Source organism: Zeugodacus cucurbitae, chromosome 6, assembly GCF_028554725.1.
Source record: "Zeugodacus cucurbitae isolate PBARC_wt_2022May chromosome 6, idZeuCucr1.2, whole genome shotgun sequence".
NCBI lineage: Eukaryota > Metazoa > Arthropoda > Insecta > Diptera > Tephritidae > Zeugodacus > Zeugodacus cucurbitae.
In genome coordinates this window covers 2,955,508-2,976,484 of record NC_071671.1, presented here as the reverse complement: position 1 = coordinate 2,976,484, position 20,977 = coordinate 2,955,508, and the positions used below count along the sequence as shown (strand labels likewise).

At 33.3% G+C, this 20,977-nt stretch overlaps 1 protein-coding gene and 1 long non-coding RNA gene across 4 annotated transcripts in view; one reads left to right on the top strand and one right to left on the bottom strand.

Annotated features, from left to right (window-relative positions):
• LOC128922463 (uncharacterized) overlaps positions 1-20,977 on the bottom strand; it is a 130,360-nt gene that overhangs the window by 60,508 nt on the left and 48,875 nt on the right. The window contains exon 2 of the long non-coding RNA XR_008471668.1: positions 20,659-20,870. This is a non-coding gene — a long non-coding RNA (uncharacterized LOC128922463). The remainder of the gene's footprint in view (positions 1-20,658; positions 20,871-20,977) is intronic.
• The window catches only part of LOC105217344 (putative uncharacterized protein DDB_G0277255), a 50,361-nt gene that overhangs the window by 25,326 nt on the left and 4,058 nt on the right, over positions 1-20,977 (top strand). For all 3 annotated transcript variants that reach the window (XM_054232964.1, XM_054232965.1, XM_011192291.3), the window contains exons 2-4: positions 9,131-9,176; positions 16,935-17,067; positions 20,688-20,806. In XM_054232964.1, the coding sequence (XP_054088939.1) occupies positions 9,131-9,176; positions 16,935-17,067; positions 20,688-20,806 (298 nt within the window). The remainder of the gene's footprint in view (positions 1-9,130; positions 9,177-16,934; positions 17,068-20,687; positions 20,807-20,977) is intronic.

Genomic DNA, 20,977 nt, shown 5'->3' with positions numbered 1-20,977 from the left:
CATTGACAGCAAAGCGTACCGTTGTAATGCGTTGTTGTAAGAACAGCAACAACAAAATTGCAACAATGTCAAAAAAGTGCACAATGCGTTTACAAACAACACGTTGAATGCCAGCTAGTGCTGCGCGGGGTGTTTTGAGAGGAGGGAAAACAACTTAAAACAAAACAACATTGCATATAGTCAGTAACAATAGCAACCCTTAAACAAAAAAAAGGTGCGAGCGTTCAAGTAACTAAAACGCAAGTTAAAGCTGCGCTCAGCGCTTGAATAGACTAGTTTGCGTCGAACACAAAAGGCGTTAAAATGAAAAGTTGCAAAAAAGGCAAATATTTTTTTTTTGTTTCACCTTTTTTCCCAACACATTCTACTCTATTGCACTAGAATGCAGTGCAGTAAGTGCTTAAGTACATGCTTGTTAGTGTAGAGATTGTGCATTGAGTGCACACCTCACATTAGGGGATGTGCTAAACAAAAAACAATACACGGCGCATATGCTGTTAATATGTGACAGTGTCAACCCCCAAGCGGAGATGGTGGAAAAAAGTGCATTAATTTTCATTAAACTCAAACCGCCCACTTTTGAGGGCGCGCACAAAAACAAAAAAAAAAACAAAAAAAAAAACGAAAAAAATAAATAAAGAAAAAAAGCAGAACCGTGTCAAAATATGATAGTGTGCCACTTGGCCGTCGAGCGTTTAATGCGAAAAAGTTGGTGTGAAGGGTGCGCTAACGCTGCCTACGTGCATACCGTTTTTCAATACAGTGAGCGGAAATGAAAATTAAGTGCGCACACTTTGCACAACTGCAGTGTGAACGGGGTCTTATGCAACTGAGTGCAGAGCGCGCGCTGATTAAGTGTGTGCAACATGCACCGCATGACATTTCACACTAGCGATCGTTTATTTGTTGCACGGCATGATAACGGTGTGTAAGTGAAAGTGCAATCGAGCGCGCTAATGTGTCGAGTTTTTTGGGTGAGCGTAGAATTCGAAGCGCTCGAGGATCTACACCCCGCGCTTAGACAGTTAGTCTGCGCAACATTGGCGTGCAACCAATTATTATCCGATTACATGATTGATAAACGCGAAATTTATTACATTTTTTTTGTTAGCAGCTTACAAGCGCTCACGGGATTAGCACATTTTCCCTAAGTTGCAGTCCGCCCTTGCCAGCACCCCTTCTGTGCGCTTTTCCGCCACTTTTCCACGAGTAGTGCACATACTTTTAGCTTGTAGTGTAACGAATTTGGTATGCTTTGGTAATGTATTTTATTTTCTCTGTGGCAGCGCATTAATTATGCTGTTTAGATTTTTTTTGGGCGCGTGAGGGTAGTTACCGCTATTGTAACTGATTTTTTTTAACACTACACTCGCACGATTGTTAGCACTAAATAAATTTTGTATTTAATTTCGTCTTTGTTATTTTAAATTTCGGCATTGTCAGCAACCCTTTGGAAAATGTGGCACCGAAAATACTCGGGGAAACACGTGTCATCAATCAATACATTTCGGCTGACGATTATTTATAGTAATAAGATTGCTCGTAGATTGCAATTTGATTAGAATTGAGTTGGAAACAAACCGCAGCGCGTCTGCGTATCGAGTCGGAAAGTTTTGGGTTACAGCAAGTAAAGTTGAAGGGAGGAAAATCGATTAAATTTGTGGTGCTGAGTAGATTAGCGGATTTTATATTGAAGAAAGGGTGAACTGAATAAAAAACAAAATATTTTCCTAATGGAAAACATATCTAACTCAAAATCAATTTTTTTTCAAAACAGAAAAAAAGCTACTTTGGTATACACAAATCTACAATATTTACCAGGCAATCAAGACACAAAGTTTCAGCACAATTTAAACAGCCATATGGCAACACTACGCCAACATGCAAGTTGCCTTCTGCGCATTTTAGGTCATTCAACTGTTAAATTAGCGCTGAGCGCGCGAAACAAAAGTCAACAACAGTGGAAATGTGACAAATTGAAGAGTAAAAGCAGCGCAAAATCGCAACTTCTATGGCAAATATTGACACTTGACGTTGCAAGCGTTAAATTTTTTTTGAATTTTTTTACTACTTTTTCGCTTTTGCACTTCAATGACAGCCGTGGAGGGCGCAAATGTGTGCAAATGTCACAATTTAAAGTACATAAGCGATGCTAACAGGACTTTAAACACCACAAAAGTGAGGAGTTGTCTTTAAAGCAGAAAGTGAGTATGCAAGGAGGAAAGCATGAAAATAAAAAATGATTTGAAAACAAGCAGAAAATTGTATATTTTTTATATTTACTTGCTATCCTCGTGACTTCTTCGCTAAGAAACACAAATACACACAGACTTCCTGAGCATTTAACATTAGATTCCCCTTCTAAATAACGCTATATCTTTACTCAAACTGTCTTCACACAACTCCGAAAAACTTTTTATTTCCTGCGTGCTTTTTTCTCTCATATCTTTCATTGTTGCTGATTAACTTCCGATTATCGTTTGCATGTTGTCCTGTTTTACTCCAACTGTAATGCTATATATGTAGGTATATAAGAAGAGTCCCTTGTGGCAACGACTCCCAAGTTGTTATGCCTTGTACATGACTGCTTTGATACCAACACACAGTCGGTTGTGTGCAATCTTATTTGCGAAACCCTCAAATGCCCATTCGAGTATTTATTTGTGGCTTTTGCGTTGAGAATTCTTCACATGGTTGGCATGAAAAGCCGCAGGCGCGTCTGAGATGCGCTGGCAAAAAAAAAAAATAAAATTGAAAAAAAAAAAAAAAATCGTAAACGAGCTTCACGTGACACACTCACACCACTACTTCACATATATATGTATGTATGTGTTCTTTATTTGCCCTCATATCCTTACTCGCCTTGTACTTTTTCTTCTATTTATTCAATGCAGAATTCTTTTATTCCTTACATTTATTGTTCTTTCGCATGCCAACGGTCTTCTACGACTTGCCTGCCTTACTTGCAGTCAACAGTTTACTCCTCAATTCGTTTTTTGAACAATATTATTGTGTGCTTTTGTCGAGCTTTGGAATCCTTTCTACGTTGCTTTATGCCTTCACTGCTTCTTTACAATCCACAATGGGTTTTTCTTGTTTTCGTGTATTGTTTTTGTGTTCGTGTTCGCTTGAAATCATAATCGGATGATGTAAAACTGTTTATATATTTCAAATTGGATTTCTGCTTCTTAAGCGCTGAGTTGAGAGCTTAAAGCGTATGCTGAGAGCTTTAATGGATCTTTAAAATTATTTTGATTCCAAAACGTTTCAAAAAAGTATTTTTTATTATTTCTAATAACACTGGCCGACACAAAAAATGATACAAAGATCAGACAATGATATTCTTATAGGATTTTCATCTCTGAACACGAATATGACCTCCAAAAGTGCCCACCACGTCGAGATTTTGAGCAAAATGGACTCAAAGTCTCAAAAAACACTGTTTTTGACATTTTTTGATCACGTGTAGAGAATTATGCGGACGTGCTAGAAGTCTCTAATCAGGCTTAAATTGAAGCTTATACTGTCAACTATAAGAATCAAATCGAACAAGTTCTGAATCAGTCAAAAATTGTCATATAGCATATTCGTGTTCAGCGATGAAAATCCTATAAGAATATCATTGTCTGATCTTTGTATCAGAGAAAAAGTTACTTTTTATCGGCCAGTGTAATTTTCAATGAAGATTCTTACTATTTTCAAATATTTCATTATCTTCTTACTATTTTAATTCATAGTCTTACATTTGTTCAATAAAACATTCAAGTTTCTTAATGTGTCCGAGACATAATAACTACTTGCTGTCAGCCAACTCCCTCTCCGCCCATAAATTCACACACATACTTATGTCAGCAACTTCAAAGTCAACTATAGCCCCGTAGTGTTGTCGCGTCTACACCTGGGTGGCAGCTTCATAGACAGCACGTACGAAATTCTTGTACAAACTTGACGTCACTAAGTGACACGCTGACGGAATACGTGAAGAGCTGTTGTACTAGTCAGAGCAAATACAAAGCATACGAACGAATATATAGCGCATAGTAAAATGTGAGAAACAAAGAAAACGTGGAAACAAACAGTCATATGCATGAACAAACTACAGGCTGTTGACTGTTGACAGGGAAAAAAAGAAGAAGATGAAGAAGCGGAAAAGCAGTAGTCCGCGCATAAAAAGAATGTCAACAAATAAAACTAGAAGCTTTGACAATATTAAACACATGTAGATTAGAATAAGAACTACTGTAAAACGTGAGCAACATACAGGGGTTGATTTCCATAATGAGCTATATAACGACGAAGTGACGAGACGAGACGGCTAACTGCTTGAAAAGTGATTTAAGACTCGTATATGCTGCGAAGTAAAGGTAGACGAACAGTAGCAGTAACAGAAATAATGAGCAATAGTTCGAAGATTTATACAAAAACAATGCAGTGTGAAGACTGCTTAATATGCCGAGCGTAACTGAGTAGTGTTGAGTGTATGGAAAAAGATCGGAGCGTTCAGAGAACGTAAGGCTTAAAGCGCAAAATGAATTGTTTATAAGAGAGACCTATTCAAATAACACATAAATAGAAGTGTAAAATAATTCTTATAAGAAAGAGCGAAGAAAATTGTATACTTGAGAACCACAATGACTCATAGAGGTCTTTACTTGAGATCTCTTTCTTCTTCTTCTTCTTTACACCACAATGCAAACTTAGAGTAATTGTTGAAGGCAAAAACCTCTGTTAGAACAAACCCACTTTGTGTGGGCTTTGGAGCTACATATGCTACGCCCAGACTGTGGCATGTAATTATACCCCAGAAATATAAGAAAACAAACAGTTTAAAAGGATTATGTGCAGCGCAGTGAAAACAAACGGGTCACGTAGGTCAGTAGTAAAGAACACAAAGCTGAAAGAAAACAAGAAAGCAATACTCGTATAGTAAAAGAAACAGCACACAAGCAAGCGAGGGACATAGCAAAATGGCTAACCGAACGAGACGATTACCATATCAAATTACAAGCCAAGCCAAAGCTATCAATTGACGTATACCGAGCAGCTAAACTACGAGGCAGTCGAGCGTAGCGGGTAGTTGGTTGGTTATTTGAAGAAAAAGCTTTTTTTAATTTTATTTTTATAATTTTCCTGCAGTCTGCCACATAGTCTTACTAGGAAATTGAACAATGAGTGATTTGTGCCAAAAAAACCGCAAGTCGGCAATGCCAAATGGTGGTTGTGTAACGAAATCGGACAAACTTAGAAGGCGCGCGATACTAGAAATTATCCTTCGGAAATTAGAGAAAGAAAGAACACAACAACAACAAAAATGTGTGTTCGGTGCCAAAACTATTTTAGTACACATGCCTTTATTGCGTCTAATGTGGCAGGATGTATGACGGCGCTCTGTGGTAAAGCAGTACGAGCGGTATGTAGCCTCTCGATTTGTGCAAAGTTGAAGGCTCTCATTTGTGTTTTTGGCTTGCCAAGCCATGTGTGCTCGAACTTTTTTCTGGCATAATGCCCAATATGAATGCAAGGTAATCAGCACACACACATATCCTTGCAGTTGGATTAAAAGCGTGATTTGCTTGTGTGTGGTGAAGGGTGTAGCAGGCATTTGATTTATTTTGGTTTAACTAGAAATTGCTTTATATCGAAAAAATGTATATATTTTAATGGATTTTGCTTGTATACGCTCTGATTGCCATCTACTCTAAAACCGAATTCAAATTAATCGGTCCAAATTTTTTTTATTTCTTTACAATGCTCTCGCAAAGCAATAAATCTCTAGTTTTTGTGACTGCAAAACGCAAGATTTCATGCTTGCAACATACACTATTTCGCTTAATGTTGCCAAATGAAGGCTAATTTTTATAATATATAACACCTGAGACCACGACCAGACGCTGCTTGCGTATCTTAAATCAGTTTTAACTTTTTTAAATTTTTTCGTTTCCTTGCCTCCTGGACTGCTTATCGCATGTTGCACACAAAAAGTTCTGAAATTTGACTTAAACTCGTGGTTTTCAACTTCTTCCTCACTGGCAGTATACCACGCTTGCTGTCTCGCTTCCGTTTCGCACCGTACTTCACACTTTTTTCTCGGTATTTTCTCGCACTTTCGGCACTTTTATTGATTTTTGTATGAAATATTTGCAGTGAGTGAGTTGCCGTAATTTTTTGTGGTTCACTCTTACCGTTGGTGAATTTTCACTTTTTTCGAAGTGTAAAAGAAGCAAAAAGCAGCGCAGCAGAAAAAAGAAATCCATAAGAATTTTGCCATGAAATCTTGAAATCACATAAATAAAAACGGTCTCCCGCTAAGTCAGACGTCTTTGACACACGGCCACACGGCGCAGCAAATACCTTCTCGAATGCTAATGCAGTTGCAAACACCGACACACACACACACTTTTTGCTATATTTTTGCTGAGTATTTGCCCTCTGGCTACTATGCTACCTTAGCCGCAAATATATTTTACGGCTGCTTCACCTTGAGTACGCTGGCCGGGCAACTAACCTACCCTACCACCACCGGCTCGGCAACATCGTCTTTCACGTGCGTTGCAACCCTCTCAGCATGTTACGCTTTCTAACGTTGTGCCTTTATTGCCTATGCGGTGCTGGTTTTCAGAGGGCTCTAGCGTAAGACCGCGTCAATATGGTCTGTTGCTCTTGCTTCTAAGCTGAAATCAATGACCTTTGCAGCGATTTTTATTTTTTTTTTTTTAGATTTAATATTTAGTGCGAATTCACTGTAGAATTCGGTGGTATATTCTTTGCACGTGTTGTTTGGATTTTTTTATATTTTTTTGCTCAGATAGAAGTGAGCGCAAAAATTTAAGAAGCGTGAAATTGGCGATAATTTAAGGAAACAAGTTTATTGGAATAAATTTTATGTAGTTTCTATGCTTAAATTGAAATTAAATTTTTGTTGGGTTAATATTGACACAAATGTACAAGATCGATATAAAACGATTTAATCGATTTAATCGAAAAAAAAATATATATATTTTTTAATTTTTATGAATTTTGTTTAAATTTCTCCTACCGCCCTTAAACCTTCCCTAACCGCATATAAAAAATCACTTGCAATTTGCCACTTGTAGTAACCTAGAAAACGACTTAACTATTTCAATAGCAACAAAATGCAACAACAACAATAAAACAAAAGTAAACAATATGCTGCAACAATAATAACAACAATGCATTGCTAAAATGAAAGTCATTAGAAATTTAAAAAAAAGTAGTAGTGTGGAAAACAAAAGATTCCAATCGATATCACTATTCACACTCGACAAAAAATATACTCATGTGTGTATGTGCGACGACATTGCTGCCGCATTTGGTGAATCTACGTTGTGACAGGCGACAAGTGTGGCATACAACAAAGCAGGCACTTCAATGATTTATGCTTGATTTTTTTCGAGGCTTTTTTTATGGAAAATAATTTTTTTTTTTAATAAGACTCGAGACATTGGCAACATTTTTCACGCTTAATTACAATAATGAGTATGTAAAAAAGTAATAAAAAAAATAATAAAAAAAAAAATAAATAAAAAAAAATTAAAAATTAAAGAAGAAAAAAAAGAAACCAAAAAAATTGAAAAAGAAACAAAAACGCCTCACAAGAGGTTAATGAAATGTGGCAGCAGACACTTAATAATGTGGCAACAAATTTAAATGACAATGAGCGCTTAAAGTGGCAGTGAAAAATGAGGCTAAAATTAAGATGCACAAAATATTGAAGAGAGAGAGAAAAAAAAATTCCAATAATTTTAATGAAAGGCAAACAATGCGTTGCTACTTGTTGGCATTTTTTGGTGTGCTACTCGCTACTTGAGAAAAGCGTAGCAATAATCAATAGCTTTTATTTTTACCGGAAATCACTCGACGAATGCTACGCAACAAGCATGTATTTGTTGTTGTTGTTGTTGATGAGTAAACGCACTCGAGCAGCAATTTGACAGTTCGAGTGCAACGCTGTTTGAGTGCCAAACTGTCAATAGTGGCACGTAGAAAAGTGTTTGAATATGAAAAGGTAACTGTTAAGTGCTGGCGAATGATTTCACAAGCGGAAGTGTCAATAGTTAGAAGTGATTTGAGGAAGCGCTTGGAAATTATGAAATGAAATTAAATGCATAAACGGAAATTGTTGGGGGGTACGAGAGTAGTGTGAAGAAAGGAATGTGGTTGCAGCAAAAATTAAAAAAAAAAAAATACTTTAAGTTTAACGGTACTTATAATATATAAAGAGTGTTATTCATAGGCACTGTGACACAACTGAGACAGCAGGCATGCTTTATAGAATGAATTTAAGAAATAGTTAGCATTTAGTATACTTCATACGCATACTTAGCCACGCCTCAAATAACCTTTCAATCATCATGCAACAACAACAACAGTACAACCACCCACCTACCAGTACATCATATGTACAATAATAAATAGCCTTGTCATCGTGCATATTATTCATATTCGGTAAACGAGAAGTAAATATTTGCATATTAAAAAGCAGACGGCAAAACGGTTATTTATGACTTTTTATAATTTACGTTTTATGAAAATTTCCAAGTCGTAAATTTGTATTTAGCATTATGTCATACATACAATACATATGAAAGCTGTAAGAAAAAACAACAAGAAAATAGTAAAAAAAAAACAAAAATGTTGCTGCTTTCGAACTCAAAACGTTTTCGAGTGAGGTTACTACTGCTCATATACTATTTCATTGTTTTCGAAAAAAGTAGTTAAGTCATAAGTCAAGCGCAAGCAATTAATTATACAGATACTCGATTGTTACCCGCGCGCTCTCACTCTTCCTCTCTCTGTCGTTCTCCACAAACGTTTCAACACTACAATTTAAAAAAAAAAATATGGAAAACTGTAGTGAGCTCACGATTTTTGTTTAAAAAATGATTGAATTGTTTTCTATGCTGATTTCCTATTCACAACCACACACACAAATGCGTGAGTGTGTGCATGAGTGAATGCTTGAAGGAGTCGCAGTTGTGATATATTGTATTCACTTAAGTATTTGAAAGAGTATAGTTCGTAGAAGTATTTGTTATTTTATGTAAAAATGTATGCAAATTTGTTATTATAAAATCGTTTAATGACTATATTTATTTTTGCTTGATTACAGGTTACCCCAGTTAACGCTCAATGCCAAGAATACTATTTTACTTATGGTGAGTAAATTATATGATATATGGAAGTTTAAAAGGCTATTAAATAAGCTGTTTCTTGAAAATATTAAATATAAATTAATGATATACATATATATATATTGGATAAATATGTATAATTGTGAAGCTAGAGGGCGCCACTTACATATATAAATATTTTTTAATTAAAAAAATATAATTTTTTTTAAATATTTTTAATTTTTCTTACAATTTTTTTTACAATAAAATTTTTTATCGTTTAAGTATTTTTTAAGTATTTTAAATCTTTCTTATATTTTTTTTTTATAATTTTTTTTACAATAAATTTTTTCATTGTTTCCATATTTTTTTTAATCGAAAAAATTTTAAGAGATGTTTTTTATTATATCTATATTTGATAGTTTTAAAGTATTTTTTTTATATCATTTTTTAACAATAATACTTTTGATCATTTTAATATTTTTTTAATTAAAAAATTATAAAAACAATTTTTTTTTTTAATTTTTTTAAAGAAAATTTTTTAGTATAAAATTTTTTATTGCTTCCATATTTTTTTCAATCGGAAAAATTGTAAGAGATATTTTTTATTATTTCTTTATTTGATATTTTTAAAGTAAATTTTTTACTATTTTTTCAACAATAAATATTTTTGCTCATTTTAATATTTTTTTAATTAAAAAATTATAAAAACTATTTTTTTTTTTCAAAAATTTTTTTTAGTAAACTTTTTTAGTAGTTTTTTGGCAACAAAAATAATATTTAATCGAAAAAATTCTAAGAAATATTTTTTATTTTTATTTACTGTTTATTTTTTTTTAATTAAATAAAACTTTTAAAACACTTTTTTTCGTTTCAAAATTTTTTTCTAATAAAAAAAAAATATTTTATTATAAAACTAGCAATTCTGTTATTTTATATCACAATTTAATATCTTAAAAATTAGTTAAAACATTTCAAAAAAATTCCGAAAAAATTCCATCAACTAAAAAATCTGCTCTGGCCATCTGCTCCCCACCCGATTACGTATCATAAGTGATCACTCATAATTTTTCACATAAATTTTTGTCTCATTATGCTTGTCAACAAGGCGCACGCACACAGCCACTCAACACAAACGGGAGATACACGATTAAATTAAAAAAAACAACAACAACAACAACAATAATAAAAAAGAACAAAAATATTCAAAACGATAACTGTAAGTAGTATTTGCGTGAGCACTCGAAAAAGTGTTGTGTTGCACGCCATTGAACTGTGACAAAGGGAACACAAAACAGCCAAACATAAGTACATTGTAATAAAACAAAAATTATATTAAAAACAAAATAAAAAAACGCAAATAAATTAACAAAATTAAAAACAATAAAGCACCAGACTAATAGGCACAAAAAACAACAAAAAAGAAAAAAAACAGAAAGCTGTGACTTAGGCTTGACAACAAAAATAGAAAACAAAAAAATAACAAAATCAGTATTGAAACGCTTTTTGAGCGCATTGGCGACCAAATGGCTGAAAAATATCGTTGAGTCGCAGATAAAGCGTGTGACAGCATTGTTTTTGGTTCTATTTTCGAATATGTTCTGTTGTTTATGTAGTACATAATCTGGGGCTAAGTGTTATTTTAACGATGACAATTTTCTTATTTACGATGAGAGCGGCGCGTTTTTGGCTGATTAGAAATGGAGTGTCTAACACTCGGCTTCACAGCTGCGGCTTAGATTAGTGTCTTCACTCTTTCTGGCACATGTTTTGGAAGAGCTTTCGGTAGTTTTTGTTGTTATTTTCATTTTTTCAAATATGTTTCGGCGCTCTTAATCGCCTACAATAATAATTTTCAGATTTGTTACAATTCAAATATGATTTATGTATTACCACTTGAGAAATGTTGGGTCAACGAAGTCAACATTTTGTCGTAGATTATTTTAATTGCTTAGAGTTATATATATATTTGGACGAGTGATCGTATAAATAACGGATGTTGTGTCACCTAGCGGGTGTTTAATTGCTTGTCCGATATTTTGGATTTGGACTTTGCTATTATTGAGTGTATCTGGGAATGGGTGATTAGTGGTATTTAGAGCGTGAAAGAATTTATTTATTGAAATTAAAATATAAATAATTACAAAAAAATAGTAAAAAAAAAGGAAAAAAATATTTATTAATAAAATTGAAATTTAACTGAAATTAACCAAAAATTTTTAAATAAATAAATTTTTACAAAAAATAGTCGAAAAAAAATTTTAAGAAAAAAATATTTATTAATAAAATTGAAATTTAATTGAAATTAACCAAAAATTTTTAAATAAATAAATTTTTACAAAAAATAGTCGAAAAAAAATTTTAAGAAAAAAATATTTATTAATAAAATTGAAATTTAATTGAAATTAACCAAAAATTTTTAAATAAATACATTTTCACAAAAAAAATAGTAAAAAAACATTTAAAAAAAAATATTTATTAATAAAATTGAAATTTAATCGAAATGAACAAAAAGTAGATTTTAAAATAAAAAAATTTCCATTGAAATAACCACACTCATTAAATGATAAAAATTTTTTTAAATAAAAAGCAGCTTAAAAGCACATTTCCTATCAATCATTTCTTTAAAAAAATATTAACTAAACGTACATTTTTTGTTGCCACGAAATGCTGCTTGCACTAAACACACATCATTTGGCAATGGGCAGTTAGTTAATACTGATTTAAGACCTTTCAATGACGCTCCAAAGCGTTAGTATAACATAGTTGCTACCCATGAACATAACATATAATTCTATACTATATATGTATGCTTTAAAACTATGATATATGTAGAAATAAAGTAACATCGCCAACAACATTCCAAGCAGCAAGGTGTATATCTAATAAATACCACGAAAATCCCTAAACATTATCTAACCACTCATAATGGCTTACACAGCGGCAGCAAAGAAAAAAAAGTACAGAACTTAGAACTTATAAGACTTCATGATTAAAGAAAAGTCAAAAGAATAGCAATATATGATATCATAAACCTGTGGGGATTCAGCTTGTGCAGCAAGTGTACGCGTGAAGGTACAAGAAACAGGCATGTAGAGTTTTAAAATGGTTGGGGACACTGTGGATTCGAACTAATTTGAGGTGGTAAAGTTAAGGTTCCCAAGAAGTGGTAAGATATTGATAACTAAGTATGAAGCAATGAAGAAAAAAATTTCAGCAGTGAATAGAAGCTTTAGCTTTCTTAGAATCATACACATTTTCTGCGTACGCATAACCTCAACCGTAAGGAATGCGTGTATGAAATGCGCTAGCGTTTAATATTTAAACAATTTTATTGAATTCAAACAAGCAATCAATTACCTACGCAAATTGAAAAAAAAAAAATTAAAAAAAGTAAAAGCGAATTCATCAATTTACATGCAATAACAAAGTGTTAGGTGCATGATTCGGCAGCAAATCGCAGTAGTTGTAGTGTTTTTGTAAATACATATTATATATAGATGTTTGTAGAAAAATTCCACTGTTTACCATTTGATGGAATCATACAGATGGCCGGCACTTGCCCCTATCGCTAAAAAGCCCACTAAGCTGGCGGGTATTAAATGGAAAGCTTATGTACAGAAATCAATTTTAATTACACTTTGTACTGTCTCAAAGCAAACAACGTAGTAATTATTGCCACAAACACACACACACATTTTGCAATGGAGGTTAATGGAGGTGTTTTGTAAATTGAAAAAAAAAAATAGAAAAAAAAAATATTTTCGGTGTAATCAATCACATTGCCTAAGCTTGTACATAAAGCGGACGGCTTACGCGTGGTGCAATACAGTTACGATAGCAAAGCAACTTAAGCGCGAGCGAGAGAGCGTGCGATAGGGTAGCAGGACAATGGCGTAAGGCTTGTATTTTGAAGGCGAAAAACTTAAGCGCGTGCTTAAGGGACTCTATTGAAAAGTTCAAATGAACGAAAGATGATGATGTAAGAGCGGTGTAGCGCAAAAATAGGTGATGGTATCAGAAGCAAGAAAAAAATATTAAAAAAAAAAAAAAATATAAAAAAAATAAAAAAATTAAAATCGAATGAAATGCGTACTTTGGCAGTCAGTGATGTTTAAAATCAATAAAAAAGGTTTTATTTTGGCAGTCGAAAAATCGTAAAGGAAATGTCTTTTATCAGTTGACTGTGCTTAATTGCTACTTGCTTGTCCATATTTGGCGAAGCCCGCATGCTTTACTGTTATTTATTTTTATCTATGCGCACTAAGTCCACTCTATCTGGCCATGTTTGGCACGCAGCAAATGCGGCGTATTTTATATATTTTTTCATTTTTTTTTTCAACACAACAAGCATATTACGCGTGGCATTTATTATGCATATTTTAATTGAAAATTGACCTTAAATGCAATTTATGTCCATTCATTTGTGCTTGGAGACCTTCACAACACACACACACAGAAGTGCACATGTACCTTTAAGTGGCCTTAATTTAAATTATTCGCTTAAAAGGCGACAGTAAAGCGCCAGATAAATTGGCTTTACTGATATGGATTCGTATAAAAACAAAAAGAAAAAAAGATCATAAGGCGACTACTGCCGTCTGCAGGGACACCAATCAGCCACATACGAGTATATGTTTGTAAGTGCGCTCATCCTTTTCTGAGCGCCGTTTTGTCTCTCTGTCGGCAAGTATTTTTATTGTCTTATGCTGACTGCCGTTCAACAGCTGCTGACACACAAACACACACATACAAACAATTTAAGTCTGCGACACATTGGCACATCTATTTTCAACATGAGCGCATTTCAATAAATTCACATTTAATGCCATAACAATTGTGGCCCTGTGTCAATGGCACCACCGCAAGGACCTACTGTTGTTTATTAATGTTGTTGCTACTGCAGTAGTTTATTGGCATATGTAGCGGAGTTGCATTAAGGTAAATATGGCTCTACTCCTAACGGCAGGCTGACCAATGTGATTTGTTGGCACTGGTGTGTGTGCGCCTAGTTGGCACTACTGCATAGCGGCGCTACAAAGGATTAAGCTTATATGCTTGTGGCGGCTTATTTGTCGCCTGCAGTCACTTATATCATGAAATAATCCTTTTGAAAGTGTTTCTTTTGAGATATGCTGTGTTGGTGGAGAGCTTGAAAATTTAATGTGCAATATTTAGTAGGTTGTGGAGAATACGTTATGAATATAGCTTGTTTTAACATTAAAATATTTCGAGAATTTATATAGTATTAAAAAAAAACATTCAAAATTAATAAAATAATCACTTTATCATAGTTTTTTAAACTTTTGAGTGAGTGGAGACTTTGGAGAGTTTTGAAAAATCACGTTATTTAATTGCAATATCACATTTATTTCGCAAATTTTTGTTTTGAACAGATATCTAGCTAATTTAGACTGTTGGAGAGTTTCAAAATTTTTTGGAGACTTTCAAAAATAGCATAAAACTTTTGTTGGCGCACTTAAATAACATATTTTACGTTTTCGTAAAGTGACAAAATTTAAGTAGTCTGTAGTTAAGCTGTAAAAGTAACAACTCCAGCGTGACTACTTCACCGCCAGCGCATGCAATCGCTTTCATTTGCCATTCAATCAGCAAACGCATTAAACGCACGATATACAGATTTTGTTTTCGCCTTAGTTTCACTTTTTTAGTGCGCCTAGCAACATTTTGACTTCAAACTAAACTTTTTCATAGCTCAAATTGCTTGCATGTCTGCACTTGCAACGGGCGTATAAAAAGAGACAAAGCACAAAAAAGGTCTGTCGTCGCGAGTGAAGGCATAAAAAATTGATATGACATTATAATCCGACACGTTACACACTTGTCAGCAGCAAAAGTATTGCACTGACTGCCAAAAAACCGCATACACACCTGCAACATGAGTGCCTTGAGCGGCAAAAATAACAACAATAAGCTTAAGGCATACAAGCAAAGGCTTGAAATGGGTGTACTGCATTTTCCAAGCCACTGAAAGGAAGCCTATATGGTACTTTAGTATACTAGAGTGTGCTGCTTTGCGGTTGTTTCGCTGTGGTTGCGCGATTTTTGCTGATTCCGATATTAGTTTGTTCCACTTTGATTGTGATCATACAAATTGTGGCATCGAATTACAGACTTAAGGCAACAAGACACAAGTATTTCCGTTCAATGTGCTGTTATACATGGATTTTTGATATGAAGCACCTTGTCTAACACACTCCTTCCGGAGCTCATGGTGGTGCAAATTTATAAATTCCCTTCTGATAACATAAAGTGAGGACCCTAAATGCACTGGCGCACTTCATTTGCATTAATCAGCTACTCAAATCGTTACTTTATCTCAAACACCATCATATTCAAGTTATTTGAAGTCTCCAGCGTCACCAACTCCGCCTCTTAAGTGATCACATTCTCATTCTCAACAGCACTGTCTGTCTGCCGGCCGGCAGCGTACGTTCGCTGTCCCAGTATCGATGCCATCATCATCAATTTTTGCCCGATTTCATAAGCATTTCGTATAGCTTTTTTCTTCGGCTTCATTATTATTCCACTTTTAATAATTGTTATTATGGTGGGAATTTTTTTCGGCAGACCCAAAGCTTTTGTTCTGCCCAGCCCGTCTGGGGACCGCGTAGCAACCGACCGATCGTATTGAAATTTGTAGCGGCATTCAATTTTGTCTTCGCTACTCTTTGTGACACTTTCAATGGGCGTTTAAGTGGATGCTGCTCTTTCTCATACTTGCTGTTGTTCTTTCATAATTTTTTCGTTGTTGGTTTTTTGTTTCTTCACTTGGTGTTCCTGTGCTTGCAGAGAGAAATGAAATTTATGAATTGCATTTTAATTGTCGGCTATGCAAATAATGACTAATAAACTTGCTATTAAATGTGCGCGCCGATGACAATATTTGCATTTTTATTGTACGTATATCAGCGCGTAATACCCGCAAATACATGCAGCAATCGACTGCCAGTAGTGAGAGCGATATTGTTAAGAACGTGTTTTACGATAGCGCCTGGAATGCTAATGAAAGTCATTTAATAATGCTCGAGATGCCATAAAGTGGGGTTATGTCAGTGAGGGATTAAAGTGAAACTGAAAGTCAACAATTAAGCAACTTTGTGCGGCTTTGGTTGGACCGGTGTTTGGCCGGCGGTAGGGGTTTACACTAAGAAAACTTGTGTTGGTGAAGATTTTCATTTCTGATTACTTTTAAATTAGATTATAGTGTTTGAAAGTAGTTTTTCTGTCAAAATAAATGTAGTTTTTTAACTCTCCAAATTTTAAAAATAATATTATGTTTGTTTCTCGAAGGTTTTCTTTTCTGATTAATTTAAAAAAATATTATAGTGTTTGAAAGTAGTTTTTCTGTCAAAATAAATGCAGTTTTGAAACTCTCCAAAATTTTTAAAATAATATTATGCTTGTTTCCTACATTCTTAGCGCTGTAGTAACATTATTTTATAAAATCTCAACAAAAAATTGTGTTTTTGAAAGTCTCCAAATTTTTTTTTTCTTATGCGCACTCTTAGAAAACTTCATTAAATGCATTTTTTTAGCAACTTTTGTGTATTGAAACAAAAAATTATGTAATATCGAAAGTCTCCAAAGCTTAAAAAGTTGTTCAAAAGCAATTTTATTATTACAGCGAATTTTTGTGCCAATTTAAAATTATTTTTAGTTCGTTTTTGTTATTGCACGCAAGTCTACAAACTCTCCAAAACACAAATATTTCAAAAAATGTTTCTTCTGCTATTTTATAAAACATAAAATTATAATTTTACTTTTCTCTTTCATTTTCAGGTAATGTTTGCCTTTGTAGTTCCAGCTTACACAAAAGCAAAAGACTATGTCTTAATGCTTACGACCCACAACGACCGAGCGCTACATATAAATGACGTCGGCAAAGTGACTGCAGCTAACATAGCATTTGCACGTAAGTTTATTCAACATTATTATGAAATTTAGGTTTATGAAATTTAGACGAAAAAGTTGTTGTACAAATACAACTGCTTAAAAATTCATTTAGCCTTAGTTGACTACTTAAGTGCAAAATTAAATTGAGCTTTCAACTGCTCGCCGAAACAGCAGGGATTTAGTGAGAATCACTGCCATAAATAACCACACTGTGCTGATGTCTACACGCAAATTTTGTATAACTCACACACACTTTATAAAGAAATTAAGAAATTTTTCAATTTCTACGCGCCTGTCTTTTTTTATAGGGATCGAGTAATAAATTTTCTTTGGAAATCTTGTTTTTTTTAGTTTTTTGTAAATTCAATTTTGCAATTTTAATTGATTTGGCTTTTGTAGCTAACCTTTTTCGGTACTTTCAACTCTCGCTTTGCGTCTGTCCTTTTTTCTTTTTTTTAGATTTATGCCGTCTGGAATGTCGTATTTGGTGTATATATTGTAGCAACTTAATTAAATTATGGTAATTTAATATTTTATTGCCATTGATTTAAAGTCCTCACTTGTGGACGCACATAAATTCGCTGTTAAATCGCAAGAATGTCGATTCATGACAGTTGTTATGTGGCGGAAAAAAATTGCAAATAAATATAAAATGAAATTAATGCAACTCTACGGCGGTTATAAGCATTTCATTGTAGAGTTGCTTTGCGCGCCGTTGGCGCCATCTGTCAATTTAAAGGTTGGTTTGCGGTTTCGCAGCGCACACACATACATGCGTACTTCTGGAGGCTGGTGGTATTATTAAGCGGTCGTTTAATTGAAATTATTGTGTTTATTATGATTGTCAGTAATAAAATATATTACTACCGAATGTATGTAGGTATGTGACCGGTTCGGTGGCCGATTAACGCATTAATTATATACAAAAATACATATCGAAATATATTACATGTTGCATTTTGGCCCACGCATGTGCATTTATTATCGAATGTTTATAGAGTTTTTGTATTTATTTTGTGGTTTTTGGTCACTGCAATCAACTGCCATTCATAGAATCTTCTAGGTCGCTTTGTTAATACTGCATTTCAGTGGAACTAAAAATTTTCTAGGAAATAATCTGGGCGGTTTTAATTTGGTTCGTCATCCCGCTTGTGTTTAATCGCTAGTATTAGGTTTTTTAGTACGCGATTTCAATATAATTTGTATGAAGTCATATGATTAATGATACATACTCAACGTATACAAGCAAAAGTGGATTAAAGTGTAGTTACACGGAATTGTGACACAGAGTATATGCAGGCTGACAAATGAAATGACTTGAAACTGATTATACACCAAGTGATATGCACTAATTTAGTTGAAATTAGCTTAATTGAGTTGCTGTATCATTTTTAATACATTTTTGGAAAAGTCTCCAAAGTCTCCACACTTTTAAAAACATACTAAATGGTCAAAACCTTTTAGTTCTTTCAAGTATAATTCAGAAAATATAAAAATATGCTTAAATACCAAAAGTCTACAAACTCTCCAATTATTAAAATGCAGCAAAAATAATTTATTTTGCTTTTAATAAACATAATAAACAACTTTGTTAATTAATATATGCTTTTACATACATATTTAATACTCTAGCAACAAGCCAAACCACATCATATCACACTGAAAATAAGTAGCATTCACCTACTAACACCGGTTACTACTAGTAAATAAACAAAAAACAAAATATTCGTAATATGAGTAAAAGCAAATCAAAACAAACTTTTTGCGTGCTAGTATTTTGTGTAAGGCTATCAGTAGCGATAAAAAATGAGTTTAACTCTACTACTATAATATATATATAATATATGGACTTTTTGTTGTGAAATAAGTAGTAAAAATATTGAAATGTTGAACGGGGGCGAGCAAGTAAGGGGATGTTTAAAAAATAAATCGTACACTACTACTTGTATAAATCTTCTATAAACAAGCGATAAAATGTCGAAGAAAAATGTAGCGAAAAACGTAAAAAACGTAATTGATAAAATTCCATAGTATCTAGCATGATATGCATATACTCGTATATAAGTATGTCAGTATGTGTGCGTAGAAATATTTGCATAGTATTTTTTGTTGTCGACTGTATTGATATCGTATTATTGTTATAGTTATGACTACTACAAATGACTTTATAGTTGCTTTAAATATATTTTTGACACATTTTTAATTTTTGACATTTCAAAATTGATCGGCTTTCTGGGTTTCACGCTTTAACATACATAACATAGCGAAGGTATTTCAGTGAATATGTAATATTCATGGGTTCGCACTGTTGTTGGCATCCTTATAGTTGCCTATTTGTTGGTCATGTCATAGGCATTTGACTTGCGAGAAGTGTACAGTTAACTATTAAGATATAAATATTAGATAACAGGAATAGACCATGTGAACGACTCGTGAAAATATACCTAGATATCATAAGCAGGTGAGAAGTAATGCATATAAATACAATGTAGTTAATATAAGTGAGGAATATACATATTATAATTACAAATTAATTAGATTTCCAAAGTTATCAAAAAGTCTCCAAACTCTACACTAGCATAATTTGTTAGAAATCATGTAAAACATCTAGATAAACATAAATTTAGTTGTTTAACTGAAAAATTTACAATAATTAAAAAGTCTCCAAAATGTTTTTTTTTTCAATTATGAAATATTTATACTCTACACTAACTGAATTTGTTTGAAATTATGTAAAACATCTAGAAAAATATTAATTTGGTTGAATAATTACAAAAATTACAATAATAAAAAAGTCTCCAAAATATTTTTTTTACTATTATCAAATATTTACAATACTTAAGAAAGCATGAAGCGCCAAAGTATAATCAAAAACAAAAGAAATTACACTTCGCTTTGTAAATAGTTGATTTTTTCTTAAAGGCATTTCACTAGTTCACCCACATTTTTGATAGATAACAATTAATATGCATTAAATGTAGAGTTTAATATAAAACCACTTACTGCTATCTCACTATCTCAGGTGATAAGGCAAATAATTAAACGTGATTCCTAGAAATTAATCTCTTAGTAAGCGTAGACCAATCGCCTCAATACGATTAACGTGTGGCGACACCGGGGCGTATACGTACTATTAATATTATCTCAAGTGTGTTTTATGCTCATCGTAAAAAGGCACACCACATACCTTTTAATAGCAACAAAATTAGTAAACAATAAGTAACAAAGAAAAAGAAATGGCTTCGTGTCGTATATCCACTAAGTCGCTGAGTTTAAAATATTTTCACTGTTGCGTAGCGCAAGTATTTTTAAACCGTGATCAATATATGTATGAGCATGTCTATGACCGAATGGCCACCTATAGCGGCAGACGAAGGCATGCAAGTGTCTTTCGTATGACATCATATGAAAGTAGGTGAAATGACTTCATGAGCGCATAGCGATAAGTGCATGAGGTATAAACTTAGCTGGAATTTATTTTGGCAATTAGTTCGTAACGATTTTTGATAGCTATCTAATACGCTTAATATGTCGCGACTTTTGTTTAAGTTGTATAATCAGCTTAAGTTGTATTTGATAAGCAAATAGTATAAAATGAATACTTACTTACCTAACAATTTTATTTTCTTATTCTTGCAGAGCCCATAACCATGGATAATGTTGGTGATCCATTTAATGGCGATCCATTCTTTATTACGCTTTATGCCAAACAAGTTGGGCGATATTTGTGCTTTCGTAATGGCAGATTAGAGGGACTGGTAAGTTGAAATTATGCATTTTTGTTACAATGAATTAGACATTAAAGCAGTAGCATGAGAACAGCTGAAATTGAGCGTTAAGAAAATAACATTATCATATGTTAAATTACGCATAAAACCTTAAAAAAGCAATAATCACTACTTATTAAACAATATTCAAAGCATTTAAGC